Raw genomic sequence first — 27200 nt, 5'->3', positions numbered from 1 at the left:
TGTTTCACAGCCCATTTATGCTACTATTTCCTCACAGATCTCTTTATCTCTCACAGATCTGACTCAGGACACAGGTTCCCCAGCAAATGTATATCTTTCCTACACATTCAATTGGTTATTCGTCTTCTGCTCCCAGGTATTCTCAGCTTTCCTATGTCTGTTTTCCTCTGTATGCATTGGATTCCTTTCCCTCAGTGAGCCTCTTACTTTGTCTCACAGCCCACTCACACAGGCTGCTGCTGCTGTCTCTCTCTAGAACTGAGTCTGCCCCTGCACTGCACACCAAGACCCCATGCTTTCTCTTCTCTAGCTGATAGCCCATGCCTGAGAGAGTGAAGTTAACAGTGAGTCTCTGTTTATGCTCCCAGAGGAAACTCTATTCTGCAAGGCCTCCTCAGAACCTTGTGGTTGCTGCATCATAAAATTTAACTTGAGTTTCCCATAGGGAACCATTTCACTGTGAGGCCAGCTGGCTCCCCTGTAGCCTGGTGAATAAAAACTAGAGCTGCTGAATCATAGCCAAGGGGTTGCTACAAATGTAAATGTTCATTTAAAGGGACAGTAGAGAGCTACTACCTTTCATGTAAACATCCAAACAGAAACTTTTTATATATATATTTTAGCAGTTTAATCCTTGATTACAATAGTTTATTTTTTCCTTTACAAGAATTAAAGGTCCAAGATATTCTGATTCATCCAACTGATGACCCCTATTGTTTTGATGTAAGCCTGATGGTGCCCCCTCCCAGCCTTCTCTGTCTATAATAGTCAGTCTCTAAGAGCGGGATGATAGCAGAGAAAACTCAGGCTCAGAAACAATCTCTGTCAAAATCATTTAAGAATGAAAATGTGGTGGGCAAATCTTCGGTTTGATGAGATTACAAATTACACTTGGAAATGGAGATTCAGGGAACATGTTGTTTTATCAGGGTTACAACCTTCTTTCAGTTCCGGGAAGAACTTTACATGGTAGTGCTGCTGTACAAATAAAATCACCCTGTGTTCTCCATCTGCATGTGCAATCTGTTTGTGCATTTTTAGCCAGTCTGTACAGACAGATTAATGTGCACAATTAGAAATCAACTTCACAGGCAATTCAATAAACTGCCTTCATTATTATACTCAGGAGAGTCCCTTTAGATGTCTATAAAAGCCTAGTTTTCTGCCCGTTAGGTAAATAATTGGCCAAGTTTAAAAAAAATTAGAAGCAAGTGAAGAAGATCAAGAACACTGCATTGAAAGAAAGCACCACATACCATAGACTAGTCAGTCTATTACATTGCTTGGTTAGTTTGCACATGGTTAATATGATTTCAAGCATGCAATGTGCCAGAGAGAGTGGCATTTGGAATATTTCATCATTCAGATTAGAGTAAATGTTGTTTTACATGCCTCTTAAAATGCAAGTTCTCAGGCTAGTCTGCTAGCTCAAAGTTGATGCTGCACAAAGTTATGTGGAGGAGCAGGGTTCAATTTCAAGCCCAACTCCAGCTCCACAGTGTTTACAATCCTAGTGGGGAGGGACTCTAGTCATTGTGCAATGGTAACCTCTCATGGTCAGACTCCACTTGCAAACATGCTAGGTTTCCAGAGAGAGCTGCAATCTGTGGCCCCAGGCCAAGGATAATCATTGTAATGGTTGCATTAAATAGAAAAGGGGTTGAATATAGTAAAAAAAAAAAAAAAAAACCCTGAAAATGACCAAAAACCATAAAACTGCTGTCCTAGCAGGTCTGGTTCCCATTGAGCTGAAAGTCCAAAAGAACGAGAGGAAATTACATAGTCAAAAAATAATTTAAAAAAAAGCAAGTACTGATTTCATTTTGCTTTGTCTTACTTTGAAAACGTATTGAGGTGTAAAAAAGGTGAAACTGAAAGTTCCAGTCACATATATCTGCTAAAAGTTGGCTATAGTCACTAGGGATGTGAATCGTTTTAGGACGATTAAAATTATCGTCCGATAATTTTAATATCGTCTTAAACCGTTATGGAACACAATACAATACAGATTCTAACGATTTATCGTTATAAATCGTTAGAATCGTGAGCCGGCACACTAAAACCCCCTAAAACCCACCCCCGACCCTTTAAATTAAATCCCCCACCCTCCCGAACCCCCTCCCCCAATAACTTAAATAACCCTGCGGGTCCAGCGGCGGTCCGGAACGGCAGCGGTCCGGAACGGGCTCCTGCTCCGCAATCTTGTCGTCTTCAGCCGGCGCCATTTTCCAAAATGGCGCCGAAAAATGGCGGCGGCCATAGACGAAAAAGATTGGACGGCAGGAGGTCCTTCCGGACCCCCGCTGGACTTTTGGCAAGTCTCGTGGGGTCAGGAGGCACCCCACAAGCTGGCCAAAAGTTCCTGGAGGTCCAGCGGGGGTCAGGGAGCGATTTCCCGCCCGCAAATCGTTTTCGTACGGAAATGGCGCCGGCAGGAGATCGACTGCAGGAGGTCGTTCAGCGAGGTTCCGGCGCTCGTTGAACGACCTCCTGCAGTCGATCTCCTGCGGCGCCATTTTCCGTACGAAAACGATTCGCGGCGGGAAAATCGCTCCCTGACCCCCGCTGGACCCTCCAGGAACTTTTGGCCAGCTTGTGGGGGGCCTCCTGACCCCCACGAGACTTGCCAAAAGTCCAGCGGGGGTCCGGAAGGACTCCTACCGTCCAATCTTTTCGTCTATGCCGCCGCCATTTTTCGGCGCCATTTTGGAAAATGGCGCCGGCTGAAGACGACAAGATTCAGGAGCAGGAGCCCGTTCCGGACCGCTGCCGTTCCGGACCGCCGCTGACCGCAGGTTATTTAAGTTATTTGGTGGGGGTTCGGGGGGTGGGGATTTAATTTAAAGGGTCGGGGGGTGGTTTTAGGGGGGTTTTAATGTGCCGGTTTTTCGCTTTTTCGATTTTTCGATTTTTAACATGTTTTTCACGATATTTTACCCCCCCAAACGGCAACAATACGATTCCCTCCCCCTCCCAGCCGAAATCGATCGTTAAGACGATCGAGGACACGATTCACATCCCTAATAGTCACTATGGAGACTATTCAATAAAACACATTCAATACCAATTGTAGCATGGCCTTGCAAAAATTGAATGGGCACACTGAAAAAGCCATTTAATGAGTGATGCAAAAAGATTTGCATGCTCTTGGTAAAACAAAATGTCAGACATAGCATGCTCATGCTATTCTCGTGCACAGAAACCCCAAAATGCACTAGCTAAATCGTATGAGCATGTACTTACTGACAGCATGAACAAATTAAACTGAGCAAGCCTAGTTCTCTCTTCCTCTTGACTCCTCCTGCTGGATACCAAGGGGTATAAAATTTAACAGAGTACATGGGGGTTGCTCGTCAATGTAGACAGAAGAAGTGGCAGGACCAAGTATACTCCAGGAGAGAAAGTCATAGGATAGTATAGAGTTCCAGGACAGCAGAAAAATTAAATGATTTGCATGTTTAGAACTGTCTGTCTTCTGTGTCAGTAAGCATCCTCAAACAGCAATGTCACAGGATGTGGTTGGAAACAGAAGGGAGAATGCAATGGGGAGACCCACTGAGGGATTCTAGCCACGCTTGCCTCAGAAAAGCACTGCTATTTTCTGACTATTCTGCCATTTATGACCACCCTATATTGTAAGCACCACACAGGCTGCTACTGCCTCAGACCTCAACAGATATGAACTCTGCACCCAATCCAACACAACTAGTCAGCTGTTAAAAAGCTTCTGAGGGTCAGACTGCTCTTCAATCTCAAGCCTTCGAATGACTCCTTGCTCACACTAACAATACAAATGACAGCAATGACCTTTGTCATCTGGGGGCGTATTGCTTGGAAATATCAATTTGCTCAAGTGTGTGACTCCTCTGTCACCTCCTTATCATTCTGTTATCTCTCCCTCTCCCCCTGCCCTTGCTGGCATCATGTGAAAGTTTTCTTTGTATATCTGGGAAAGGAGGATGTCCACCGCTAGTACTTGCCTCTGGGAAGAGATCTCGCCGGAAGCACAGCCCCTGCTTTTTATGACGAGCCAGGGGATGAAGCCAGGCCCTCCCCTGCCAACTCACAAAAAAAAATGACATGGGACAGGACACTGAAATGCCACCAGGGTTCAGACTAACTCCAGCAATTATCTTTTGGAGCATGGCCAATACCTTGGAGCATATATCTGTTTTCAACACCAACGTGAAACCTCTGTGCCCTGTACACTGTGAGGTATGAGCATACTTGAAGAATCTTTGTCATATGTCACTATTTTGTTTAGAAAATATATTGGTGGTATGAATGCTTTGCATGTATGTAAGAATTTGTGCATCCAAAAGTCGTCCTCCTCAAGCGCCTATGGGTACTGTGGCACAAGATCATTTCCTGTAAATTGCCTTCATTTTTACACGCCCTCTGTTGCTGCAGTTAGACGAGTTCTCTCAAAAGGCATACTCAGTTTAGCATGGGTCACACATCTATCTTGCCCTCAATAAATAACATGCCCCTGTTAGTAAGTTAACACGAGATCTTAACTGGTATTGGACTTTCAGTGGGAATCACGGTCACTTGGGGGAGTGGGGGATGAGGTGTATGGCAGTGGGAGGCCGGGGCCACATTTAATATTTTAGCTTTGGAGAGGGGAGAAGGGAGGGGGGGAGGAGTGCCGGGGCTATTATCACGCCGCGTTCTTTTGTCCCACAATGATTGGTCGTGAGACAAAAAAAATGTGCCATACAGCCACAATGTTTTTCGGGGAGGGGTCCCATTATCGTGGCCACACTCCCCCTTGATAGTGAGAGCCCTCCGCGAAAAGACATCATGGCTTAGAACATCCATGGGTAAAGTTAGGAGAGGGATATAAAAAAAGGAGCAAAACACCAGGTAGTTGTGAAAGAAGGCTCATGGGGCTGTTACTCAATGGAAGATGGTTCTGATTGAGCTGGAAGACCAACTGCCGAGTAAAAAAAAAAAAAATCCTGAAACTTATTGGGTGGTCCTTGGACAATTTTGATTATTACAGATTAATAACTTCAAAAAATAAAAGTATTTCTCACTTACACATGTTTGTCTTCTTCAAACTCTTTTTCTTTTGAATTTTTTGTTGCTTTTGCATTGCTTCCAACCTGTTAGCCTGCAGCATCAAAGGACCAAAATAATTATTATGGTAATTAAAAACTTTTTCATACTGTACAAGAAGTAATGTATACAGTCTGTGATGGTGAAAAAGAGGGAACAACTACTCTTATATTGACCACATAATAGCATCATAAAATATGTGTTTAGGAAAAGGTTTTATTTGGCGCTGGTTTAATGGAGGATTTGATACATGATATATCTATCATATAAAAACTGGCAGATAAGGCAGAGGAATTATGGATTAGTCTAAGAATATAACTAGAATTCACAAATTATTACCAGATACAGATTATCATAAACAACTGGGGGAACCTACTAATAGGTCCATCCAAAAGGACATCACTGCCTTGATCAGCTTGGGTTTGGATCAATGTCTTTTGTCCAGAAAGGAATCTGACTGTTTGGTCAAACACCCTAAAACTTTGGCTCTATATATTCTGCGGAAAGTCTATAAGTCAATGAATGATCCTCCAGAACATTCCATCAATATCATGGATTGCTTAAGTTTTGGAATCCTTAGCTATCTTCGTTGATATTTACAAGCTTTTGCTTTTGAATCTTCATCTTATGTCGGAGATTCTGTCTGGTGATATGATTAACATTCTCTGGATTAGATGTTAAAAAGATTGTCAATTAAGAAATATGTATAGAAAGTCTCTGCACTTTAACACACCTCAAAGAGAAGCTATTAATATTTGAGTAACACTGCTGAAAAGGAAGAGGAACATATGAGTACCAACTGAGTTTTTATGTGAATTTGCCAATTTGACTTTAACAAAAATATTTTTGTTTTTGATGGTGACTATTTCCAGCAAGTCAAAATCATGGCCATAGGTGTTACCATGGCACCCAATCTAACATGCCTATTTGTCTCTTATTTGAGGAAGAATGGTTTAAGGTTTATTGTTTTTCTATATCATCACATCGGCAAGGCATTCACAACAGTTTACAATTAATTAACAAGGAAATACAATAATACATAAAATCAAGAGACAGCTAAAAAAATTAAAAAGATAAAGCACAGAAAAATAAATAAATTAGCTGTCGGGCTAAAATTCTAAATCTAAAATACACATAATGCATTACAACTCCTAATAACAGATAATAAGATAAAATAATAGCTATCCTTCATTTTTTCATCCCAAACTGGTCCCAAACTGGTCTATGGAAAAGATACATTGAGGGCATTTTTGATGTGTGGACAAGCCTCAGGGATGAATTTTTTACTCTCATTTTAATGGCTGAACAGTCCATGAAACTAGCAGATTTAAAACAAATTGGGAATAATATTTTTTTCATTCAATTCAAAATTAAGTTGGAATTTGTTCCCAAAGGATGTGGGCCCGGCATCTAGTATAGTGGGATTAAAAGGTGTTTGGACAAGTTCTTGGAGGAAAAAAGTCCCATAAGCAATTATTAGCCAGGTGACTCGAAAACCTATCACTTATCCTTGGAAGTGAGGAACAAAAAATTGGATCTAGTCTTTGAGATATGCCAGGTAGTTCCTAATGACCCGGAACTGGGCTCAACGGACCTTTTGTCTGACCCAACATGGCACATTTTATGTTCTTATGAGATATTGTGATGAAATAGGATTTTCACATTGGCAGATGAAGCCTGAAGACAGAGGGAATTTTAAAAGACTTCCAGTGAAAGCAATTGCCTTAAAGTGGAAAGAAAAAGTGAACAAGAATTGCTTAGGAATTGTAAAGCTAGAAAGAACAGGAAGCACAGGGCTGCTGGGAAATATAATTGGATATTTTTGACAGAGAACCAATTAGGTTAAAAGTAGCAGCCACAAGAAAAGTATGGTCATAATTAGGAGACACAGGTAAGGCTAATTACACAGAACGGCAGGAATTTAGTGTATATATTAAGGGAAAGAGCTCTGCCTTTGGAGAGAGACAGGTGGAGAGCCAGGAAAGAAGGCTCACCCAGACTCAGACTGTGAGATGTCCACAGCCGTTGGCTAGAGATTTTGAATGTGCAAAAGTACAGTTGGGAAATAAATTTTTGTATGGTTATGGAAAATTGGGAGACCTACAGTGACTACTAATCTTAACCTTACTGGGCTGGTTCTAGTGTTCCTGGACAGGAACTGAACACATTCAGTAGGCCATTAGTGGGCAAGTTGTCTGGTTAAAGATAAGCAGATAACTTGTCTCAAATATTCAGCAGGACAAACATCCCGCTCAATATCCAGCTTACCATTATGTCCCAGGGTCCTATTTAGAGGATAGCTTTCATGAAATTTGGGACATAATGGGTTAAAGTTATCCGGCTACATGTAGCCTGATAAGTATAAAACTTAACCGGCAATGTTTGAAAATAGCTGGGTAGGCTTTTTAGTTATCTAGCCTTGTGTGGCCGAATAACATGCTACTTAACTGGCTATCTTTTAAAAGATATCCGACTAAGTAGTGCTGTCATTAGGAAGCAAAATCAAATAAATAACAGGGGCCAGTGGGCCAATCCCCTCCCACCCACCCCAAAATATCTTACAAAGGCCCTGTCGGGCCGTGCTCTCCTTACCCCTCTAAACCTCTTAAATGAGTAGAGGCCCCCTCTCCTGTGTTTTCAAATAAATAAAAAGAGAAACCTGACCCCAACCTTCCCTCCCTACCACCCACCCAACAAGGATTATAAATTGAACAGAATTCCCCCCCCCTTCCCCCGATCCCTTTGTTTTTAATGTCGGGAGCAAGGGACCCTCTCCCCCGCTCCCGGCACCTCCAGTGCCACTCTAAGGGCAGCGCTGCACACATATCAGCCTCTATAAGTACGATGTGAACACTACTGCATGGGCTCCGAGCTGTGCGTTCCAAAGAACTGTTAGTAGGCTGTGAATGGCCCAGGTGGCGACCTGTCAGAGATATTCATTGCAATTTTACTCATCAGATAGATGCCAAATCAAGTGCCTTCTTGAGATATTTTGATCTGCAGGAATGAATAATTTCTTTTTTTACCTTACAAGATCGTAAGCCCTCTTACAGAAACAATTTCTGAGATTTGACAATTACCATCTTTGATCCCATAAGATCAATATTCCCACAGGACAATCTCTATGCTTACAAATAATTACTTGCGTCCACTGACATTTCAAGGAGAAGTCTAAGGAACTGTCTAAAAGATTTCTGCAAAGGGAAAATATCTACATATAAGTCTATGTAAAAAAAAAATCTTTCCAAAGAGAACTCTTTGCTAGTTGGAAATTATTGCTTAATAAACATAAAGAAAAAAACACTCATCTCAGGTATAATTTGCCTTTCTCAACTACGCTTTAAACTGATTGTTCATGCAATTTTTAAAACATTGGTCTATTTTGCATTACATGATGTGTTTTGGAAAACTTCAGTCACAGTCTTCACCTGTCGATGGAATATGAGTGTTTTTGCTATGGGTAAGAAACCTAAACAGAATTTTAATCGTTCTGGGCACACCTGTATCAGGTCAAAGAGAATAAGACAGTTGTGGTTTTTGCCCATTTGCCTTGACACTGCTAGTGGAAAAGGTTGTTTTCACATTTTGTTCAAACTGCAGCACTTCAATGGTTATATACGTTATTATGTGTCCATGTTGTCATGCCTGTCTGCGCAGACTCACTGCTTGTTCCACACTTCTACCCTCCCCGGGTCTGCTCGCTGCACGGCCTGCCTGCATCGCCGCATTCCGCGGGCCTCCTCGCGGAGGCAGGGACGCCATTACTTCTTGCTCCGATGTAGGGCCCTCCTAGGCAGCCGCGCCTCAAGTCTCGCCTTTGAAGGCGCTTCGGCGGGAACCTTGGGGGCGTCCTCGTTTGATTATGTCATCGGACTCCTGTATTTAAGCTCCTGCTTCGCCCCCAGCAAGCTGACTTGGCAACAAGTTCCATACGAGTCCTACGCCTGCATCTTGTTCCTGAGATGCCACTCCTGCCTGCTTCATGGACCCTGTCTGGCACCCACTCCTCGGGGGGGTCAGTGTGCGCTCTACGAGGACTTGCTCCCTGGCCTACCCCGCTCCTCAGGCTCACCCCGCGCCTCTTAGGTCCCATCTGGCTTCCTGCTCTATCTCACGGCTCCCTTTGGGAACTACCACAGCAACTTCTGAGTCCTCAGCTGACCTTCCCCACTCCTCGGGGTTGCACCATTTATTTCAAAACTGTTTGCGCTTCCCGCTCCTCAGGACGTGTTCACCTAATCTCTGATCGCCCTGAGCCTTCCCGCTCCTCGGGTCTGCTTCTCTTCTACTCAGCCAGCTACCCTCCGATCTCCAGGGACCTGTCTACAAGAGCTGCTGGATTTGAGCTCGGGCTCCCTGCCCTGTGGGTTCGCCTGCACTCTCCTGTCTACGCCCACTAAGCTGTAGCTCCGCCCTTCAGGGCTGTCCTATCGGAGCATCACCTACTCAGCTGTTTGGGTGCCTACTGCCCCCTGGTCTGCCTGGCGCCCTCTCTCACCTGACTCTCCAAGTGCTGTCTACAGTCTGCTACCTTACGGGGGTCATCTCCTGGTCTCTGGGGATCTCTCCACGACTGAGCACAGAGCTTCCCTACACTCCAATACCTCATCTCCTGACGGTGTGGACCTGTGGGGCTCCTCCCCACAGGCTGTGTCAACTCGCACCTCAGGCCAAAAGATCCACACACACACCATAAGATGTTTTATTACAATAAAACTAAATGTTCTAATAAGACTCTGTAGCACAATAAAGGAGGCAGCTTTACTTCAGTGTATTCCCTGAGCCACACTCTTTAAACTCTTCAGCACTGCTTTGCCTTCAAACTTCTTGGCAGGCTACACACACAACTTTCTCTCACAATCTTCCTTGGAGACTTGGGATTTCTCTGTGCCTTGCAGTAAACACAGATATAATCACCATTCAGATACAGGCTTTACCTTTAGGACAGCAGTGTTACACAGGATCTGCCTTCTCTGGGAGACCTGGGCCTAGTTTACTGTTCTCAACTGGACTCTGCCTCAAACTCCCCAGCTGGGTCCTGCCCACAGGACTCTCTCTCTCTCTAGGATTTAAGGTGGAACAGGCATCTAGCCTAGTACCGCACTGGTTAAGGAGTGAAAATAAGGTCACTTCATCACAGACCTGTATCACTGAACATTTCAGCTGTATCAAGAATATCAAACTGGAGCACCTTTGTCTCACATGGGGGCAGATTTTCAAAGGCTATGCGCGGAACCTGAGAAAATCTGCCCCTGCGCGCGCCGAGCCTATTTTGCATAGGTTCGGCGGCGCGCACAAGCCCCGGGATGCGCGTATGTCCCAGGGCTCCGAAAAAGGGCCATTCCAGGGGCGGGACCAAGGCCTCCGGAACAGCTGCCGTGTCGGGGGATGGCGCACCGGCAGCTGGCTGGTGCGCGCAAGTTACGCCTGCCCGAAGGCAGGTGTAACTTCAACGATAACGGTAGCGGGGGTTAGATAGGGGAAGGGAGGGGAAGGTGGGGGGGCGGAGGGAACGGAGGAAGCCTGCGCGGCTCGCCGCATGCAAGTTGCCTTGCACTTGCCGATCCTGGATTTTATAACATGCGTGTGGCAGCTCGCGCATGTTATAAAATCGGGTGTAGATTTGTTCCGCTGGGTTGCATGAATAAATCTACGCCCGTGCGCAGGTTTGAAGATCTGCTCCATTGGATCTATGTGGGGTATATAGCTGATGATATTTTGTTTTTTGTTTTTGTTAAAATTGAATGTTATTGGAGAAGACGTAATGTGAAATCTTTTAAGAAAAATCAGAGCAACAATGAATTTTTATATTAAATATTACATAGCCATATGGTATCAACTGTGAAACTAAGGGGCCAATGTACTAAAATACATTAACGTATTCACAAGTGATTAACATGCATTAGCAGCGCTTTAATATATGCAAGCTGTTAATGTGCGTAAACTAGCTTGCAATAGCATTAACACAAAATATATGCTAACGAGAAGCAAAACTAACAAACTTTTCACAAGAGTCAATTAGGGATTCAGATAAAACAAAACAAGAGAGCGTAACCCTGCTTTTATAAAGAGATTGACTGTTGTCCCTTTGCTAGTCATTGACAAACTATCAAAAATACCACCATATAAATTTAAGGGACTTTACATTAGGAATCCCTACTTCTTTAGCAACTTTAAATAACTAACAACTTAATAATACTAAGATGTAGACAGCAGCTCAGCAGTGAGATGGGGGCAATCCAATGTTTTGCACTGAGTGCCACATGCATGATTGTCTATTAATTGGTAAGAGGATGTATGTTGCACTCGTTGAAAGGAGCACCTCGCTCTCAGAGAACGAGTCCTATCTCTCGAGGCTAGAATGGCAGATTTGCAGGAGCTTAAGCAAATAGAGAGGTATATAGAAAAGACCTCCAGGGACCTAGTAGAGTAGTCCCATTTCCAGTCTGGCAGTCCCTGTGTTGCCTTGGAGAATAAAGTCTCCTGGAAGAAGACCATTATTCTGGTGTGGCAGGAAATGATCCTGTATCTAGAATCTGCCCTCCAGGTTTCACCCTATCCACTTGCACTGAGGATCTTTAAGAACATAAGAAACTGCCATGCTGGGTCAGACCAAGAGTCCATCAAGCCCAGCATCCTGTTTCCAACAGAGGCCAAACCAGGCCACAAGAACCTGGCAATTACTAAGAAGATCCCATGCTACTGATGCAATTAATAGCTGTGGCTATCCCCTAAGTAAACTTGATTAATAGCAGTTAATGGACTTCTCCAAGAACTTATCCAAACCTTTTTTGAATCCAGCTTCACTAACTGCACTAACCACATCCTCTGGCAACAAATTCCAGAGCTTAATTGTGCGTTGAGTGAAAAAGAATTTTCTCCGATTAGTCTTAAATGTGCTACTTGCTAACTTCATGGAATGCCCCCTAGTCCTTCTATTATTTGAAAGTGTAAATAACCGATTCACATCTACTCATTCAAGACTTCTCATGATCTTAAAGACCTCTATCATATCCCCCCTCAGCCGTCTCTTCTCCAAGCTGAACAACCCTAACCTCGTCAGACTTTTCTCATAGGGGAACTGTTCCATCCCCTTTATCATTTTGGTTGCCCTTCTCTATACCTTCTCCATTGCAATTATATCTTTTTTGAGATGCGGCGACAAGTCAAGGTGCAGTCTCACCACGGAGCGATACAGAGGCATTATGACATTTTCTGTTTTATTAACCATTCCCTTCCTAATAATTCTTAACATTCTATTTGCTTTTTTGATTGCTGCAGCACACTGAGCCGACGATTTTAAAGTATTATCCAATATGATGCCTAGATCTTTTTCCTGGGTGGTAGCTCCTAATATGGAACCTAGGTGGTAGCTCCTAATATGGAACCTAACATCGTGTAACTGCAGCAAGGGTTATTTTTCCCTATATGCAACACCTTGCACTTGTCCACATTAAATTTCATCTGCCATTTGGTTGCCCAATCTTCCAGTCTTGCAAGGTCCTCCTGTAATGAATCACAATCTGCTTGTGATTTAACTACTCTGAATAATTTTGTATCATCCACAAATTTGATAACCTCACTTGTCGTATTCCTTTCCAGATCATTTATAAATATATTGAAAAGCACCGGTCCAAGTACAGATCCCTGAGGCACTCCACGGTTTACCCTTTTCCACTGAGAAAATTGACCATTTAATCCTACTCTCTGTTTCTTGTCTTTTAACCAGTTTGTAATCCACAAAAGGTCATCGCCTCCTATCCCATCACTTTTTAGTTTTCTTAGAAGCCTCTCATGAGGGACTTTGTCGAACGCCTTCTGAAAATCCAAATACACTACATCTACCGGTTCACCTTTATCCATGTGTTTATTAACCCCTTCAAAAAAATGAAGCAGATTTGTCAGGCAAGACTACATTCAGTGATCTTGGTCCTAATTGAGGGTTAACTTTGATGTTGGATTTTTGGTTCACTTAATGATTTCCAATCCTTAAAGGATGGCAGAACTGGCCCTTTACTTGCTGTAGGCTGATATTCTGTGCTATTATGATTGTAAACCTTTTGTTATGTTTATGAATATTGAATGATATTAAGCCTAACATTCACTGGAAAATGACTGCTTGGTAATGCCATAGTAAAGTTTTGTAACTGTGGCCTATAAATGTAAAATATAACAATGTTGCCAGGACGTTATTACTTAGAAGGGACAATTAGTTTTGTCCCATTTGCTTTAGGAATTTGAAAACTAATGACAAGACTTTAAATCTAATTTAGTGCATTTTAGTAGATAAGCTCCAAGGCGAACTATTGTCAGGCTTGGATTTGTGCTGATGGGAGAGACTTGCGCCAAAGCAAAACGTTGAAGCTGACTGGTAGGATGGGAAGGGCTGGCTTTAGGATCACAAATCTCCATTCCCCCCCCCCCCCCCCAAACAGAAGACATTTCTAATCTTAGCGGCTATAGATGCCAAAATCTTAAATCCAGCCTTGCTTATTATTTAGTCACACAGCAAAGTGTAGAAAATGTGCTGAAAAGTAACATAGGATTCTCAGTGTGCTTTAGTAATTCATTGCCAGTAGTAGAAGCTGATAAGCTGCCAATTCATTAAGAATCGCATATTAAAAACATCGGCAATAAGGTGTCAATACATTGCCAAGTTACATGAAAGTATAATTATATGTTCTAAGCATGCTGTAATGATGAAATCTCCTTCTGTGTAAAAAGTAATTACAAAATTCCCCTCATTAACGTTAGACAGTCTATTAAAACTAAATTGCAACTATTTGTCAAAAAAATGACAAATTTTCCTGATTAAAAACAAAATAATTCTGGTGCCAACATACAGAAAACATAGTACAAGATGTATAAGATAGGCACTGAAAATATAGAAGAATAAAACATGAAATTCGATGGATAAGATATTCCTCTCACCTCCAATTATTTTCATTCTCTAAAAAAAAAAAACCCCTCTATCTCACAAACCCATGAACCCTTGGAATTCATAAGCAAAGTAGGTATGAAAGTCATTTATTTATTTATTTTTATATACCGTCATTCCAAATGTAGATCACAACAGTTTTCAAAAGTAACATTCATATTCTTGTTCAACACAGGCGTAGGATACATGTTTAGGTATAACAAATACTTTGGTATAACATACATCAATATGAATGACATTTAGGCCTGGATTTTCTAAGGTTGCAGACCTTAGAAAATCTGGCGGTAACGGGGGGGGGCGCGGGTCTGCAAAAAGCTGGCAGCCATCGCACCACTGCGGTGCGCTGGCTGCCGGCTTTCGCACCGAAACCGCGAAACTGGCGGCGATTAAGGGTCCTTGACCTTTCGCCGCCAGCGATGTATCCGCAGAGTCGGCCCTGGTGCCGCCCCGACTCCTCTTCTTCCAGGGCCGACTCCAAGTGTCCTAGCATACCTTATCCTATTCTTATGTACTAATTATGCTTGATATCAACCCCAAGCTCTATCATAACAGCTCAGAGGATTATGGGAATAGATAAGATAGAGGAACAGGATTATACCCAAAATGGGATATGTATTTGGAAAAGGAATCTTAAATGTGTTCTTTAGCTTGCAGGATATGTCACAGATTTTTTTATTTCTCAATTTATTGATATTTTTAAACAAATCAGAATTTAAAAAAATAATCAGACACTAGAAAAATAAGGGAAAAAGTTTTTTAAAAAAATGGAAAATAATGTTTTAGATTCCAAAATAAGCACCTGCTGACAAGAAGAAGTTCAAGTCCCTCAAACCAGGGGAGACTAAGGAGGAAAATAACCCCAAAGAACAGAAAACACACACAATGCGATTGTTACCAGTGTTTTGGCAATCCAACTTGATACCTCAGAGAAAAGTTGCACAACCCAGGATGTAATTCACTGCCCACCTTGACGAGGAGTTCTGGCACAGAAGCATGTTCATCCTAGACCACAATTGGGTGTCAATACTGAACCACAGGTGCTCCAGCTAAAGGTACCCAGATAAACTCATTTGGATAACTTGACGGGATATTTAGCAGCACAGCTGCGTCGCTGAATATATTGGGATACATCAAAGTTATTCAGATAAGTTAGCCCTGCCTCAGAATACCCCCAGTTTATCTGGCTAAGTTTTTATCCAGGTAAAATCTTAGCCGGATAAATCGGCAGCTGTGAACACGGCATGAATTTCAACTCTCTCGCTTTGTCCAGCTAAGTCTCTTGAACATAACCAAACTGTTTGCATGTGGACCTCCTATTTCCTAGGAACAGCTTTAACGGAGCATGATCTCGTTCTATATTACTAAGCTTGTGGCATCACATTCATCTCACTGCATTATTTAAGAGTGAAATCTTTAATTCTGGGATTAATGATTTTCCATTAAACATTTTCAATACAGCCCCCTCTGCCCCCCACACCGTCAAACTCTTTAAATGGTCATTTTGGTACATAGACGTGCTTCCTACTCTGTGTGCTCCCCGGGCACAGCCTGCTCATGCACTATGGATGAGTGCCTCTCTTCTCAGATTTTCATTGCGTATTCCACTCAGCTACTTTCAAACGTCTCCTGCATGTTTCGCTATTATTTTTCTGTGTGTGTACCAATTACTAAACAGCTGTAACCCGAGAGACATTCATCTGCTACAATATTTCACCACAGAAATTTCAGATCGCCAGGCTGTATTTTGCATTTTACACACACACACACACACACACACAAAACGCTTCTACTTTAGAAATGCATGAGCTTTTAGGATTTAAAGGCAAAACATTTAATCAAAATGCAGGAACAAAGCTATTACATTCTTGGATCATTCCCAAGGATAAGTATATTATTTAAAGTAAGAACATAAGAAAATGCTATACTGGGTCAGACCAAGGGTCCATCAAGCCCAGCATCCTGTTTCCAACAGTGGCCAATCCAGGCCATAAGAACCTGGCAAGTACCCCAAAACTAAGTCTATTCCATGTTACCATTGCTAATGGCAGTGGCTATTCTCTAAGTGAACTTAATAGCAGGTAATGGACTTCTCCTCCAAGAACTTATCCAATCTTTTTTTAAACACAGCTATACTAACTGCACTAACCACATTCTCTGGCAACAAATTCCAGAGTTTAATTGTGCGTTGAGTAAAAAAGAACTTTCTCAGATTAGTTTTAAATGTGCCCCATGCTAACTTCATGGAGTGCCCCCTAGTCTTTCTACTATCCGAAAGAGTAAATAACCAATTCACATCTACCCGTTCTAGACATCTCATGATTTTAAACATCTCTATCATATCCCCCCTCAGCCGTCTCTTCTCCAAGCTGAAAAGTCCTAACCTCTTTAGTCTTTCCTCATAGGGGAGTTGTTCCATTCCCCTTATCATTTTGGTCGCCCTTCTCTGTACTTTCTCCATCGCAATTATATCTTTTTTGAGATGCGGCGACCAGAAGCACACTCCAAAATGTTCACGTTGCTTGGTGGGGGTGGGGAAGAATCAGTTTTTAAAGGGAATCTCACTGTGCAACTTTGGAGTTAGTTAGATTGGACTAGCTGAAAACATATCCAAGTTGAGCAGCTAAAACTTGCTGTGAAACTGGGCTCCCGGGGTTAGGTAGTGGGATGGAAGTTAGGAGCCTGGCACAGATTCTCCAGCGTTAGGTGCCGCCCCCAAACCTAATGAGGGAAAAGATTTAGTGCAAGGAGATGGGGAAGGGGAGAGCATGGCATAAGGAGATGTTGGGGGTGGGGCGTGGAAGAGGCGGCTTCATGGGAGGACAAAAGCAGGCTTCTATGTATACTTCACTGCTACTACTACTGCTGCATTTAAGGTGGCAGCCGACAGACAAACACAGGCAGCTCCTTACATAAGTCAGTGCTTTACATTCAGAAACCAAAAGAATAAATGTTCTCATAGCAGAATAACCCTTAATTATGCTAAAGGCTTAAGATAGCCACAGGGGTTTTAAATTACATTTGATGTTATATGTGGGCATCTGCCCGATATACTAGCAATATACAGTGCTTTTATATTATCACATTTTAATGCTGTTATCATAGCTTTCTCTTTTCAGCCTGGCACAGCCTGGAAAGGAAGGGAGGGTAACTGCCTCACTGTTATGCTTTTTGGATTGCTTTGTTTAAATGTTTTTATTGTGAATTCATCACCCTAGAATTGTAGATATTTTGGAAGAAAAATTATTTTAAATAAATACAGTGGTGGCCCCTACCAATCAACCATGTCCTTGTTTTCTCCTCCTCCCTCGGACCTTATTTCTCCCTCTTACCCTCCCCTTATCCCCAATCCCTTCCCAGTAGCAGCAGGTAGGTGGTGGCCTCCTTTGGCAACAGGTGGGATGAGCACCGCCAGCAACTTCAACCCTGCTCCACAAGCATTTTTCAAACTCAAGGGCCAGGTACCGTCACAAGATCAGCAGCAGGAAGTGCCAGCCTGCAAGCTTTCAAAAGGCTTGCGGTGCCCAAAGTATGTGGCAGCGCACTTTTCTCCTGTCTTCAGAACCTCGAACTGTGGCATAAATCAGGGCAAATGAATCTGCTGTTCAAATACTCCTGGGTCGCCGGCCCAGTGCGAACTGGCTGAAAATTGCCACTAACTCCACTCTAGCCTTGGAGCCAGCCAGGGTCACCAGCGTCACCCGGGCAGAGATGGGCGGGCAGCAGAGATCACTGAGGGATTAAAGGGCGGGGAGGGAATTCATACCTTTTCCCTTTGAATAGCTTTCATTTTAAGGATTTCAGCTTCTTCCTCTTCCTTCATTTTTCTTCGGTAGTCATCTCTCTTAAACTACAAATAAAAAGAAAAAATCACCAAAAGCAATATAACTTCCAGTTTTGATACCACTTTAATGGAAAGCATAATTTTGACTAAGAAAAAATACACGAACCTATACCGGACACATGGCAGAGCACACATGGAAAATGCTGAGCTCGCCTGGTCCTTTTTTTATGAATTCTACTGGTGAAAAGAAAACCTACTCAAATCACACCTATCAATAACCACAATACAATATGTTGGAATATTAGTTTATGATCTATATAGTTTAAATCAATTTTTTAAATTGATGAAGGTATGCGTTATTTGAATGTGACTTTGCCTGGTGCGGTGTCTGGTCTGAACTCCAAAGAGAACTTGTAGTTATTTGTGTATAGGTTATGGTATGGTGTTTTTTAAGTGCATATGTATATGAATATATGTACAAATGTTTATACGTATAAGATCAGTATATGATATGGTATTTGTTAGAAAATCTCTGTGAAAATAATTAATTGAATAGAAATTATTGTAAACAATGAATATCTTTATATAGTATACATTAGTACTTTGTCCTTAGGGTAAATGAGCATTTGTAGTATTGGAGCACTTGTATCACATTAATTAACATTATCTGATATCTTGGTATTCTCTCTCTCTATCATTTTTATCTATATCTATCTATCTACATAAAACAGCTAGAAGCACTCTGTCAATGTAGACACAATTCCTCTTAGCTAAGAAACAGGTGATGCTGCTTTAAGTGACTGGTTTACAAAAGAAATTTAATTTGAAATAATCATGCATCCAAAACGAAAGAGACTGATTAAAATTAGAGCTTGTTTCAGACAGCAAGAGGGAGACAGCAGAAAAAGAGGTGAATGGCAGCCTCGCGGGGCACAGACCGCACAACTCTTATCTCCAGCTACACAATGTACAGTGTCAAATACCAGATTATCACCTTTGCCAGCATCATTCTATCAAGTTGTTGGCTATCTCCTTTAGGAAATAAGGTTGCAAAACTTTTACAGAACTATAGGTGAAATCAAAAGATTAAATTAAAAATTCTGCACCAGTGTTTTAACTCTTTCATAGACAGGATTTACAATTATGGAAAGAATGCAACTGCCAGTCAGACAGATTAGGACTTTCCTGGAGCCAAAAGCCCATCTATGCAGAAGACATGCCAGTCAAGGTGATTACAGCCAGGTCTAACTCCAAACTGTTCAAAACGTGGCATGCGTTCAGATGAGACTAAATGTGCCCTGACCAAAATCATACCAGACTGCATGAAATCTGACTAAGCCATATTAACCTCTTTGCTCTGAAGTCTATGCCTCATAGAGTCATAAAGCCTGTAAATAGCCTGACAGACCAGCAATAGCATACAAGGATTTATGGGTCTGATTTACTAAGGCTTTTCTCCCATTCCGTGTCTATGGGAACAATGCTTAGTAACTGAGGCCCTGAGTTTGTGTTCAGAGCCAAATATGGGCTATTCAAGTCAGCCAGGGAAGGTACAGCTCCAGTGATACCGACTGGCCAGGGGGGATGTTCTTATGCTTTTGTTTTCTCAGAGGTCAATACCCATGCTGCATTTTAGCTAAGGTTTTGGAGAAGACCATAGGTGTCAGAATGGGGTGAGCCACTAAGGCCACAGCCCCACCAAATTCTGGCCCTTTCTGCAAAATCACTGCAGGGCTGGGTCAGCAGGCAGCAGCTATTCTGCTACAGGAAGAGGAGAGTTGCAATGCGTCAACTGCATCCTCCACCTCTGCAGCTCTGGGCCCTAGTGCGTCAAACTGTATGGGACCCTATGCAGCTGAACGTTTCAAAGCAGTAGCTGGGCTGGGCAGCAGAAGAGGAGGAGGATGTAGCTGAGGAACCACCACTTTTCTCTTCCAGCTGCTGATCGGTGGGGAAGGGAGATGCTAAGTGGGGAGAGAAAAAGGTAGGTGAGGCAGAGCAAAAGAGTGAGGGAGGGGTTAGGGAAGGAGAAGAGGGGATTAGAGGAAGACCATGAGAGGGCGATGGGGGCAGCTGAAAATAGAGGGAGGAGTGGGAGAGAGGGGGGTGGGGCTTGGGGACTTGGTGCCCTCTCCCCTCCAATCAAAAAGACATTCCACTGCCCCTGGAGAAGACTCTGGCCGATGTATGCTTTAGCTGCAGGTTGCCTGGCAACTAGAAAACATAGACCTAAGAGGTAAGATGGAGGTAGTAGTAAAAGCAGAGGTAATAGCTTTGAGCTCCTCAATAGGAGCAGTTTATAAATGTAAATAAATCATAAATACATTCAGACTAATCAGAAAATGTATTTAAGTAGAGGTTATGTACGCCTTTCTTGAGAGTCTCAACCAGAACTAGAAAATATTGTGGATATGAAGGGAAACAGGGGTAGCTTCAATGTGCATCTCACCTTCATACCATCAATAAGATGGCAACTGCTCACTTAAGCTGAAAATGTAATTCAAAATAAATATTGGCTCCTTCATATCTCAGTCTGCTTATTCATTTATTTGTGAATTTAAATTTGTCACCTCTATCCAGCTAAATTTGTCTACCGAAATTATCAGACTGCATAAAATTGGCTAGCCCCCAAAAAAGGTAGCTGAAAGCAATCCTAGGATGTAATATTGAAAGCTAACTGACAAAATCTGGCCAGACAAATTTAGATGCTTTAATAGTACTTCCCTCCCTCAAGCCCAGATACCTGAAAAAACAATGCCCCTTGAGCCCTGATCTCCCATTCCTCCCAGCATCCGAAAAATAATGTATCTTCTGAAACCCCCAGAACAACAAAAACAAGGTCTTCCAAGCCCTCCTCTCCTTTCTGGCACCCAAAAACACAAAATCAATGTCCCTTGAACCCTTCTCCCTCCCATCGCCCAAAAAACACAAAAACAATGTATCCTGAGACCCACTCCCTCCTAAAGTTTAAAAAAAAAAGTCATAAGATCATTTACCTCCCAAACCTCTTTCCCTTCCCCATCTAAAAAATATTGCTCCCCCAGTTGCTCTCTTCTCCCTCTCCATCCCCACCCACCAGAAACCCCCAGTTCCTCCAAGGCAAGCCAGCAGGAGGACTTGCTACTGAAGCTGCTGTCGGAGCACTTCTGGATGCCAAGCCAGTAGGAGATAGGACTGAATCCTGCTGGCTCGGCTTAGGGCAACATGGGGAGCAATATCCTTTATGGAAGGACCCAGAGAGGGATTGGTTTTTCAGATGTCGGTAGGAATGAGGGCTCGGAGGACATTAATTTTTGGGAATGCCAGGGAGAGGGGGATCAGGAGACCCTGGGAGTTAGAAGAGGGACTGCTTGGTTATTTTGCTTTGGGAGCTTTTTTAAAGAGAACAAAACCGATGAGAGATGATTTTCAGTGCTAACCAGCTAAGTCTGACCAAGTAACCAAGCCACAGAGTTATGCTAAATCTAGCCAGTCAAGTTTTGACCGGTTGGATATGGCTGAATATTCAGCTGAAAATCGAGCTGGTTAATTCAGCTGCAAATTCAGCTAAAAGATAACCAGTTATTAATAAATGGAGATCTTTTCCGCTCAGCAATTTTTTGAAATGCTGTATTGAAATGACATATAAATGTGTGCTAACCTTTTGCTGGTATTTAGATTGCTTGAGATTATTTTGCTGTTTTTGTCTTGCACTCGCCTCGGTCTCTATTCCACCTAGGAAAACAAATGTATTTTCATTTAAAAAAAAAAAAATCACATTATGTACAGTACATTAATGTATTGTCGTGCCTCTGCGATCCTAACATCAAACAAGAGCAGAATATTTCAGACAGAGCGAGGAAGGAGCATGGGGATGTTCATTTAAAAATGAACGCCAACTGCAGGAAAATGCAAATCATGACAAACTACATTTCCGTCATGACAGAGGCCTGTTTGTATCTGCATTTCAAAATGCAGACAACTTGCATCTTCTGCTTTATTTCTGTACATATTGGTATTCATTTGATATTCTGTCTATTTCTAAGATAATACACAAGCTGGGTTACAAAAAAGTAAATTGCAACACAGAAAAAAATACTACTAAGGGGGGGAGGGTAATTTTCAAAAGGTACTTCTGCGGGTAAAAGTAGTGCTTTCCCTACAGATCTCGCCCTTTAGAAAAGTGTCTGAGCACGCACACACACGGTACATGGGCACTTTTCCATGCAAGGGGAGAGGCATCCCAGGGGTGGAGTCTCAGTGGGGCTGGGACTTATGCGCATGCTTTCTGCTTTCAAAAAGTATGTGCGTAAATTCTCTCGGCAAACTATGCACACCCAATAGAGGGTGCATTTGTGGGTGCACGGTTTTGCCGGGATAATTTTCAAAACGGACTTAACGCGTGTAAATCCACTTTGAGCATTGGTGCAATTTATTCACTTATCTGTCGGCTAACTTATGCACAATGTTACAAAATGACTCCCAATATGAGAAGACTACCTAGAGGCATAAAAACATGGTACATAATGTTAAAGAGAAAGTGATAATTTAAGCAATGTAAGCCGCAAGAATTGTTATAAAGTACAACAGGACTCCCTAAAGTGGGATTATAAGAAAGAAACTTAAAAAATCAGACAGAGCATCTGTTTCTAAAATTCACATTTTATATAGTATCAGAAATTATAAATTGTGCTAGGATACCTTTATAGAGAAAAAAAAGAGAGAGGGTTAGGCATAGGCTGTATCAGGACTGAGTGTGGCCTGCTGCTTATTTCTTTTATAAGCACAGTGCCTGCCACAAAAGCATCCTGGCACGGCATACATGGGGAAGCGATTCTGTGGCCGTATGGCCCATCGATCTTTCTATTTTAGGGAGGGAAGGAGCAGAAGCGCCGCACACAGCTTCCACTTCCTCCCCCCCCCCACCCAAGCAGGAAGATCGGTGGGCCATACAGCCCAAAGATAGCAGGAGGCCAGTGGCAGGAGGAGAAGCCAAATGATCTTCCTGCTTGGGAGGGGGAGGAAGCGGAAGCTGTGCGCGGGCTTGAATGTGTACGGGAGCCTGTGTGTGTGTGAGAATGGGAGCTTAAATGTATGTATGTGTGGGTGAGAATAGAAGCCTGGGTTTGTGTGTGGGTGAGAATGGAAGCTTGAATATGTAGGTGAGAATGGGAGCCTGGGTTTGTGTGTGGGTGAGAATGGAAACTTGAATGTGTGTATATATGGGGGAGAATGGGAGCCTGGGTTTGTGTGTGGGGGAGAATAGGAGCATGGGTTTGTGTATGGGTGAAAATGAAAGCTTGAATATGTGGGTAAGAATGGGTGCTTGAATGTGTGTAGATGTGGGTGAGAATGGGACCTTAAATGTGTGTATGTGTGGGTGAGAATGGGACCTTAAATGTGTGTATGTGTGGGTGAGAATGGGAGTCTGGGTTTGTGAGTGGGTGAGAATTTTTTTTTCATGTTAGTTGTAATGTGAATTGCCCTAGCTCTGCGCTGCACCTGTTCTGACGATTAATTATATTTTATTGTATTTATGAAGATGTCTGGTTTTCTGCAAAGATGGTTCATGAAAGAATACATTAAATTTTGTTTTATTACATGATTGGATCTGATTGTTTTCTATACTTGAGAATTTATAAGCTGCAATAAATATAAAATAAATTCTGATTAATAAGGAATTTTTAATGCTGGTAAGTGCTTGAAATAATTGAGGTAAAATGTTTTAAAGTTTCACGCTTGATGCATAATGGCTGTTACAAATTACTTAGAAAACCATTCTAGGGTGCAGTATATGGCATTATTTATCAATAAGAAAACAACTTGTAGCTCTCAGACCTGCCTACCCATGTTAGCTTTGTGCCCAACCAAAAAATCAATTCTGGCTACGCCACTGCCCCAAACCCTCAGTTGCTTGCCCACCCCTATCCTAGAGCACTATTACTAAGAATTGTTTCAGAATATACAAACCATACAAATATACAATTTGTTCAGCACAATAAGGGATGTCATGGTTACATACCTCTGGAGAATCTGCTTAGATACACCCATTACCTCTCTTGAATTGTGACAAGCATAACATACATACATACACATATATATGTATGTATGTATGTATGTAATTATCTATGTTGCGTTTGCCACGGTTCATGACAGCTTATAAGCGTAATTAAGCAGATTCTCCTGAGATAAGTATCCATGAAATCCCTTATTGTGCTGAACAAATTAATACATGGTTTGCATAAATACACATAAAGATAGACTGAGTTACCGTGTTCTGAAAATGGTCTGCAATGATACACACAATCAATATGTACCTAGCATTCACAGCCGCACTTGGCAGTGAAGAGGTTAAAGTTACACTGACCGACACAGTATGCTTGTGCATCTAAGGGTTTCAAAGCCTGCCCTGACAGGTTGCAGAGCATGATTTTTCTAGCTTAAGCTGTTTCAAGTCCTGAATAAGAACACACTCAAATACATGGCATTAAAGAATTTAGACACGCTCAGCTCAGCCTTTGATTTCATACCTTGCATGAATCATGTAATGAATACCTGATTAAGTGTTACTGTTTAAATATATATATAGGGGTAGATTTTAAAAGAATGCACACGTGCTACCCGGTGCACACACATGTATGTGCGCATGTTATAAAATCAGGGGTCAGTGCGCGCAAGGGGGTGCACATTTGTGCAACCTGCACGTGCCGATGCCCACGGCCTCCCGCAGTTCTCTCCCAGTCCACTCCAATTTAGGAGTGGCCTGGGAGAGAACTTCCCCACCCCCTATACTAACCTTTCTACACTTTCCACTAACCTTCCCACCCCCCTAGCCCTATCCTAAACCCCAAATCCTTATCTTACCATTTTTAAAGATGGCGCCGGCCGTCCATTACTTCTACCATGTGACAGGTCCTGGCCAATGGCACGGATACCCTGTCACATGGTAAGGGCAAAGGGCCATCGGCGCCATTTTTATTAGTGGCAGCCGACGGCCCCGAGAGCGGGAGATCGCTCCCGGGACTTCCACTGGACCACCAGGTACTTGTAAAAAGTTTTGGGGGGGTTTGGGAGGGTGGGGAAAGCTAAGGGAACAGTTTTAAAGGGTCGGGTGGGTTTTTTTGTTTATCGGCTCGGGCGCAGCTGATAAACAAAACCGCGATCGGGCCGCACAAAAAAAAATTAACGATGTGAATCGGAACCGGAATCGGAACTGATTCCGGTTCTGATTCACATCTCTAGTGGTGACTCTGGTTGGAGTGAATGAGTATTTTAGTGGAGAATTTTGCCTTTTTGCTTTGGTAGGTTCTCTCTCTGCTGTATTGGAGCTTTCACCCTGAAAAATCCCAACGTATCTGTAGAGGAGAAATGAGAGCAAACAGTTCTGTTCATTTGGAGACCTCTACCAGAATTTTCTGCCCCAGCAAAGAGAAGAAGATTTAGAAACATGGAGAATTCTGAGAATATCTGGACCTCAAGTATTTTATTGGTAATCTACAAGCAATCCATTGAAATCATTGAAGAGATTCACTCTCTACACCTTGGGCCCTCCCCCATTGGAAAATCCATGCCCTAGGGCTGTTGAACTGGGCAAGGACTTAGCCTTGGAATTGCCTTCTCAGGACAATATAGAAGAGGTTAGGGCTCTTCAGCTTGGAAAAGAGATGGCTGGGAGGGGACATAATAGAAATTTATAAAATGAAGAGTGGGGTGGAACGGATAAATAAAAGGTCAGTTATTTACCCTTTCAGGTACTAAAACAAGGGGACAATCCATGATAATAGCAACTAACAGATTTAAAACAAATCATAGATATCTGTTGCCAGAAGATAGGGCCAAGGCAACTAGCATAGTGTGGTTTAAAATAGTGATTTGGACAAATTCCTGAAGGAAAAGTCCATTAAACGTTATTCGTCAGGTAATCTCGGGAATGCCATCACTATCCCTGAAAGTGAGTAGCAATAAACAGGTCTATTTTTTGGGATCTGCTGGTTACTTGAGACCTGCACTGGCGAATGTTGGAGACGGGATGTTGGACTCAGTGGACCTTGGTCTAATCCAGCATGGTTCATCTTTTGTTCTTATGAATGGTATCGAGCTATGATTTTCTGTATGGATTAAAATAGACTCAAATGTTATTTTTCTGCATCTTGTACATCAGTAAATGGTTCTATATTTTTGAGTAGCACAGGCCAGTGAGGACAGTGATTTTTTTTTTTACTGAATGGTGTCTGTATCCTAATCCTGTGAGCTCTGAAGCTTTTGCTTTTCCCCTCTGAAGAATCCCAGAGGATAGGTGTTGCTTTATTTTGTATCATAACGATAAATCCATGGCATGATAAGAATAGAAGTTGGAATTACAAGGCCCTGCTGGCTGAGAACTACTGACTAGGCTCACACGTACGGCCAGTCACAACAGCGGTTACACACAGTTTTAAGCACAATTCTCAAAGCTAGTCTGATATTTAAGGTGAATGAGTCCCCTGATGCAGGCGGATTGAGTCCCTTGATGCAGGCGGAAGGACGGCTGCCGAAACGCCATGGCATCGAGTGTGCTGTGAAGCAGGTCTCTCTGGAGAAGTGGAGCATGTGACCATCAACTATAATTAGCAGTTTTTTGCATTTGACGCGCAATCTTTTGGAGAACTGGGGCATGTGACTATAAAACTGTTGACCAGCAAGTATTCTCTTGGGAGTGATAAGTCTTATTACACAGTTTGGAAAGTAAAGCACAAGGACACATGTGGACTTGAACATATGTTTGCTGGATCAAAGTGACTCATTATACTTACCTCTGGTGAAGAATCGATGTGATATCTATTGCGACTTTGTGTTTAGAGAAAAAAACTTTGTGATTTGGGGCAGTGTTGGTACATGTTTTATGGGGTATGTATGAATGGGGTAAAGGTGTGTATGAATGGGGTAAAGATGTGAATGGAGTGTGCTGGTATGAATGAAAAATTAAGACAAGTCTTGAATTAGTTTGTGGAGGGAGTAATACATATTTCCATTTGGAATCCCTACAGGATAATATTTATATAAGAAATAGTGATCTAATAAATAACAAATTTTGATATTCACTTTAAAAATGTGATTTATTATTCTGATATAAGGGAATTAGTGAGCCGGGGGAAAGATATGTTGGTGGCCTGTATAGTGTGTATTCATACTTGATATATAACAGGCACAGTGCGGTTCTTTTCATATTGTTGATTGGAAAAAAAGGGTTGCAATTTGGTCCATATATACAGTACTATAGATCCCATTCCACAGCTTCAACTTTGCCTTGTAAACTCTTACCCAGCTTCTTGGGAGTCAGATGAATAGGACCTGGCCTATGTTGTTCTTTCCACCTCTCCAGGTTCTCTAGTTCTTCCCTGGCAACTGAAATAGAAAACAAGTAATTATTAATATATACAGTAGAAATGAAATAAAATAATA

The 27200-nt window shown here is 42.3% G+C and overlaps 1 protein-coding gene across 2 annotated transcripts in view; it reads right to left on the bottom strand.

The window, feature by feature from the left end:
* The window catches only part of LOC115092232 (epithelial-stromal interaction protein 1-like), a 69624-nt gene that overhangs the window by 21832 nt on the left and 20592 nt on the right, over positions 1-27200 (bottom strand). For both annotated transcript variants that reach the window (XM_029602943.1, XM_029602942.1), the window contains exons 3-6: positions 27060-27143; positions 21421-21494; positions 17763-17846; positions 5044-5116 (exon numbers count right to left, since the gene is read on the bottom strand). In XM_029602943.1, coding sequence (XP_029458803.1) covers positions 5044-5116; positions 17763-17846; positions 21421-21494; positions 27060-27143 — 315 coding nt within the window. The remainder of the gene's footprint in view (positions 1-5043; positions 5117-17762; positions 17847-21420; positions 21495-27059; positions 27144-27200) is intronic.

This window comes from Rhinatrema bivittatum, chromosome 5 (assembly GCF_901001135.1).
Source record: "Rhinatrema bivittatum chromosome 5, aRhiBiv1.1, whole genome shotgun sequence".
NCBI lineage: Eukaryota > Metazoa > Chordata > Amphibia > Gymnophiona > Rhinatrematidae > Rhinatrema > Rhinatrema bivittatum.
This window is presented reverse-complemented; position numbering and strand designations above follow the sequence as displayed.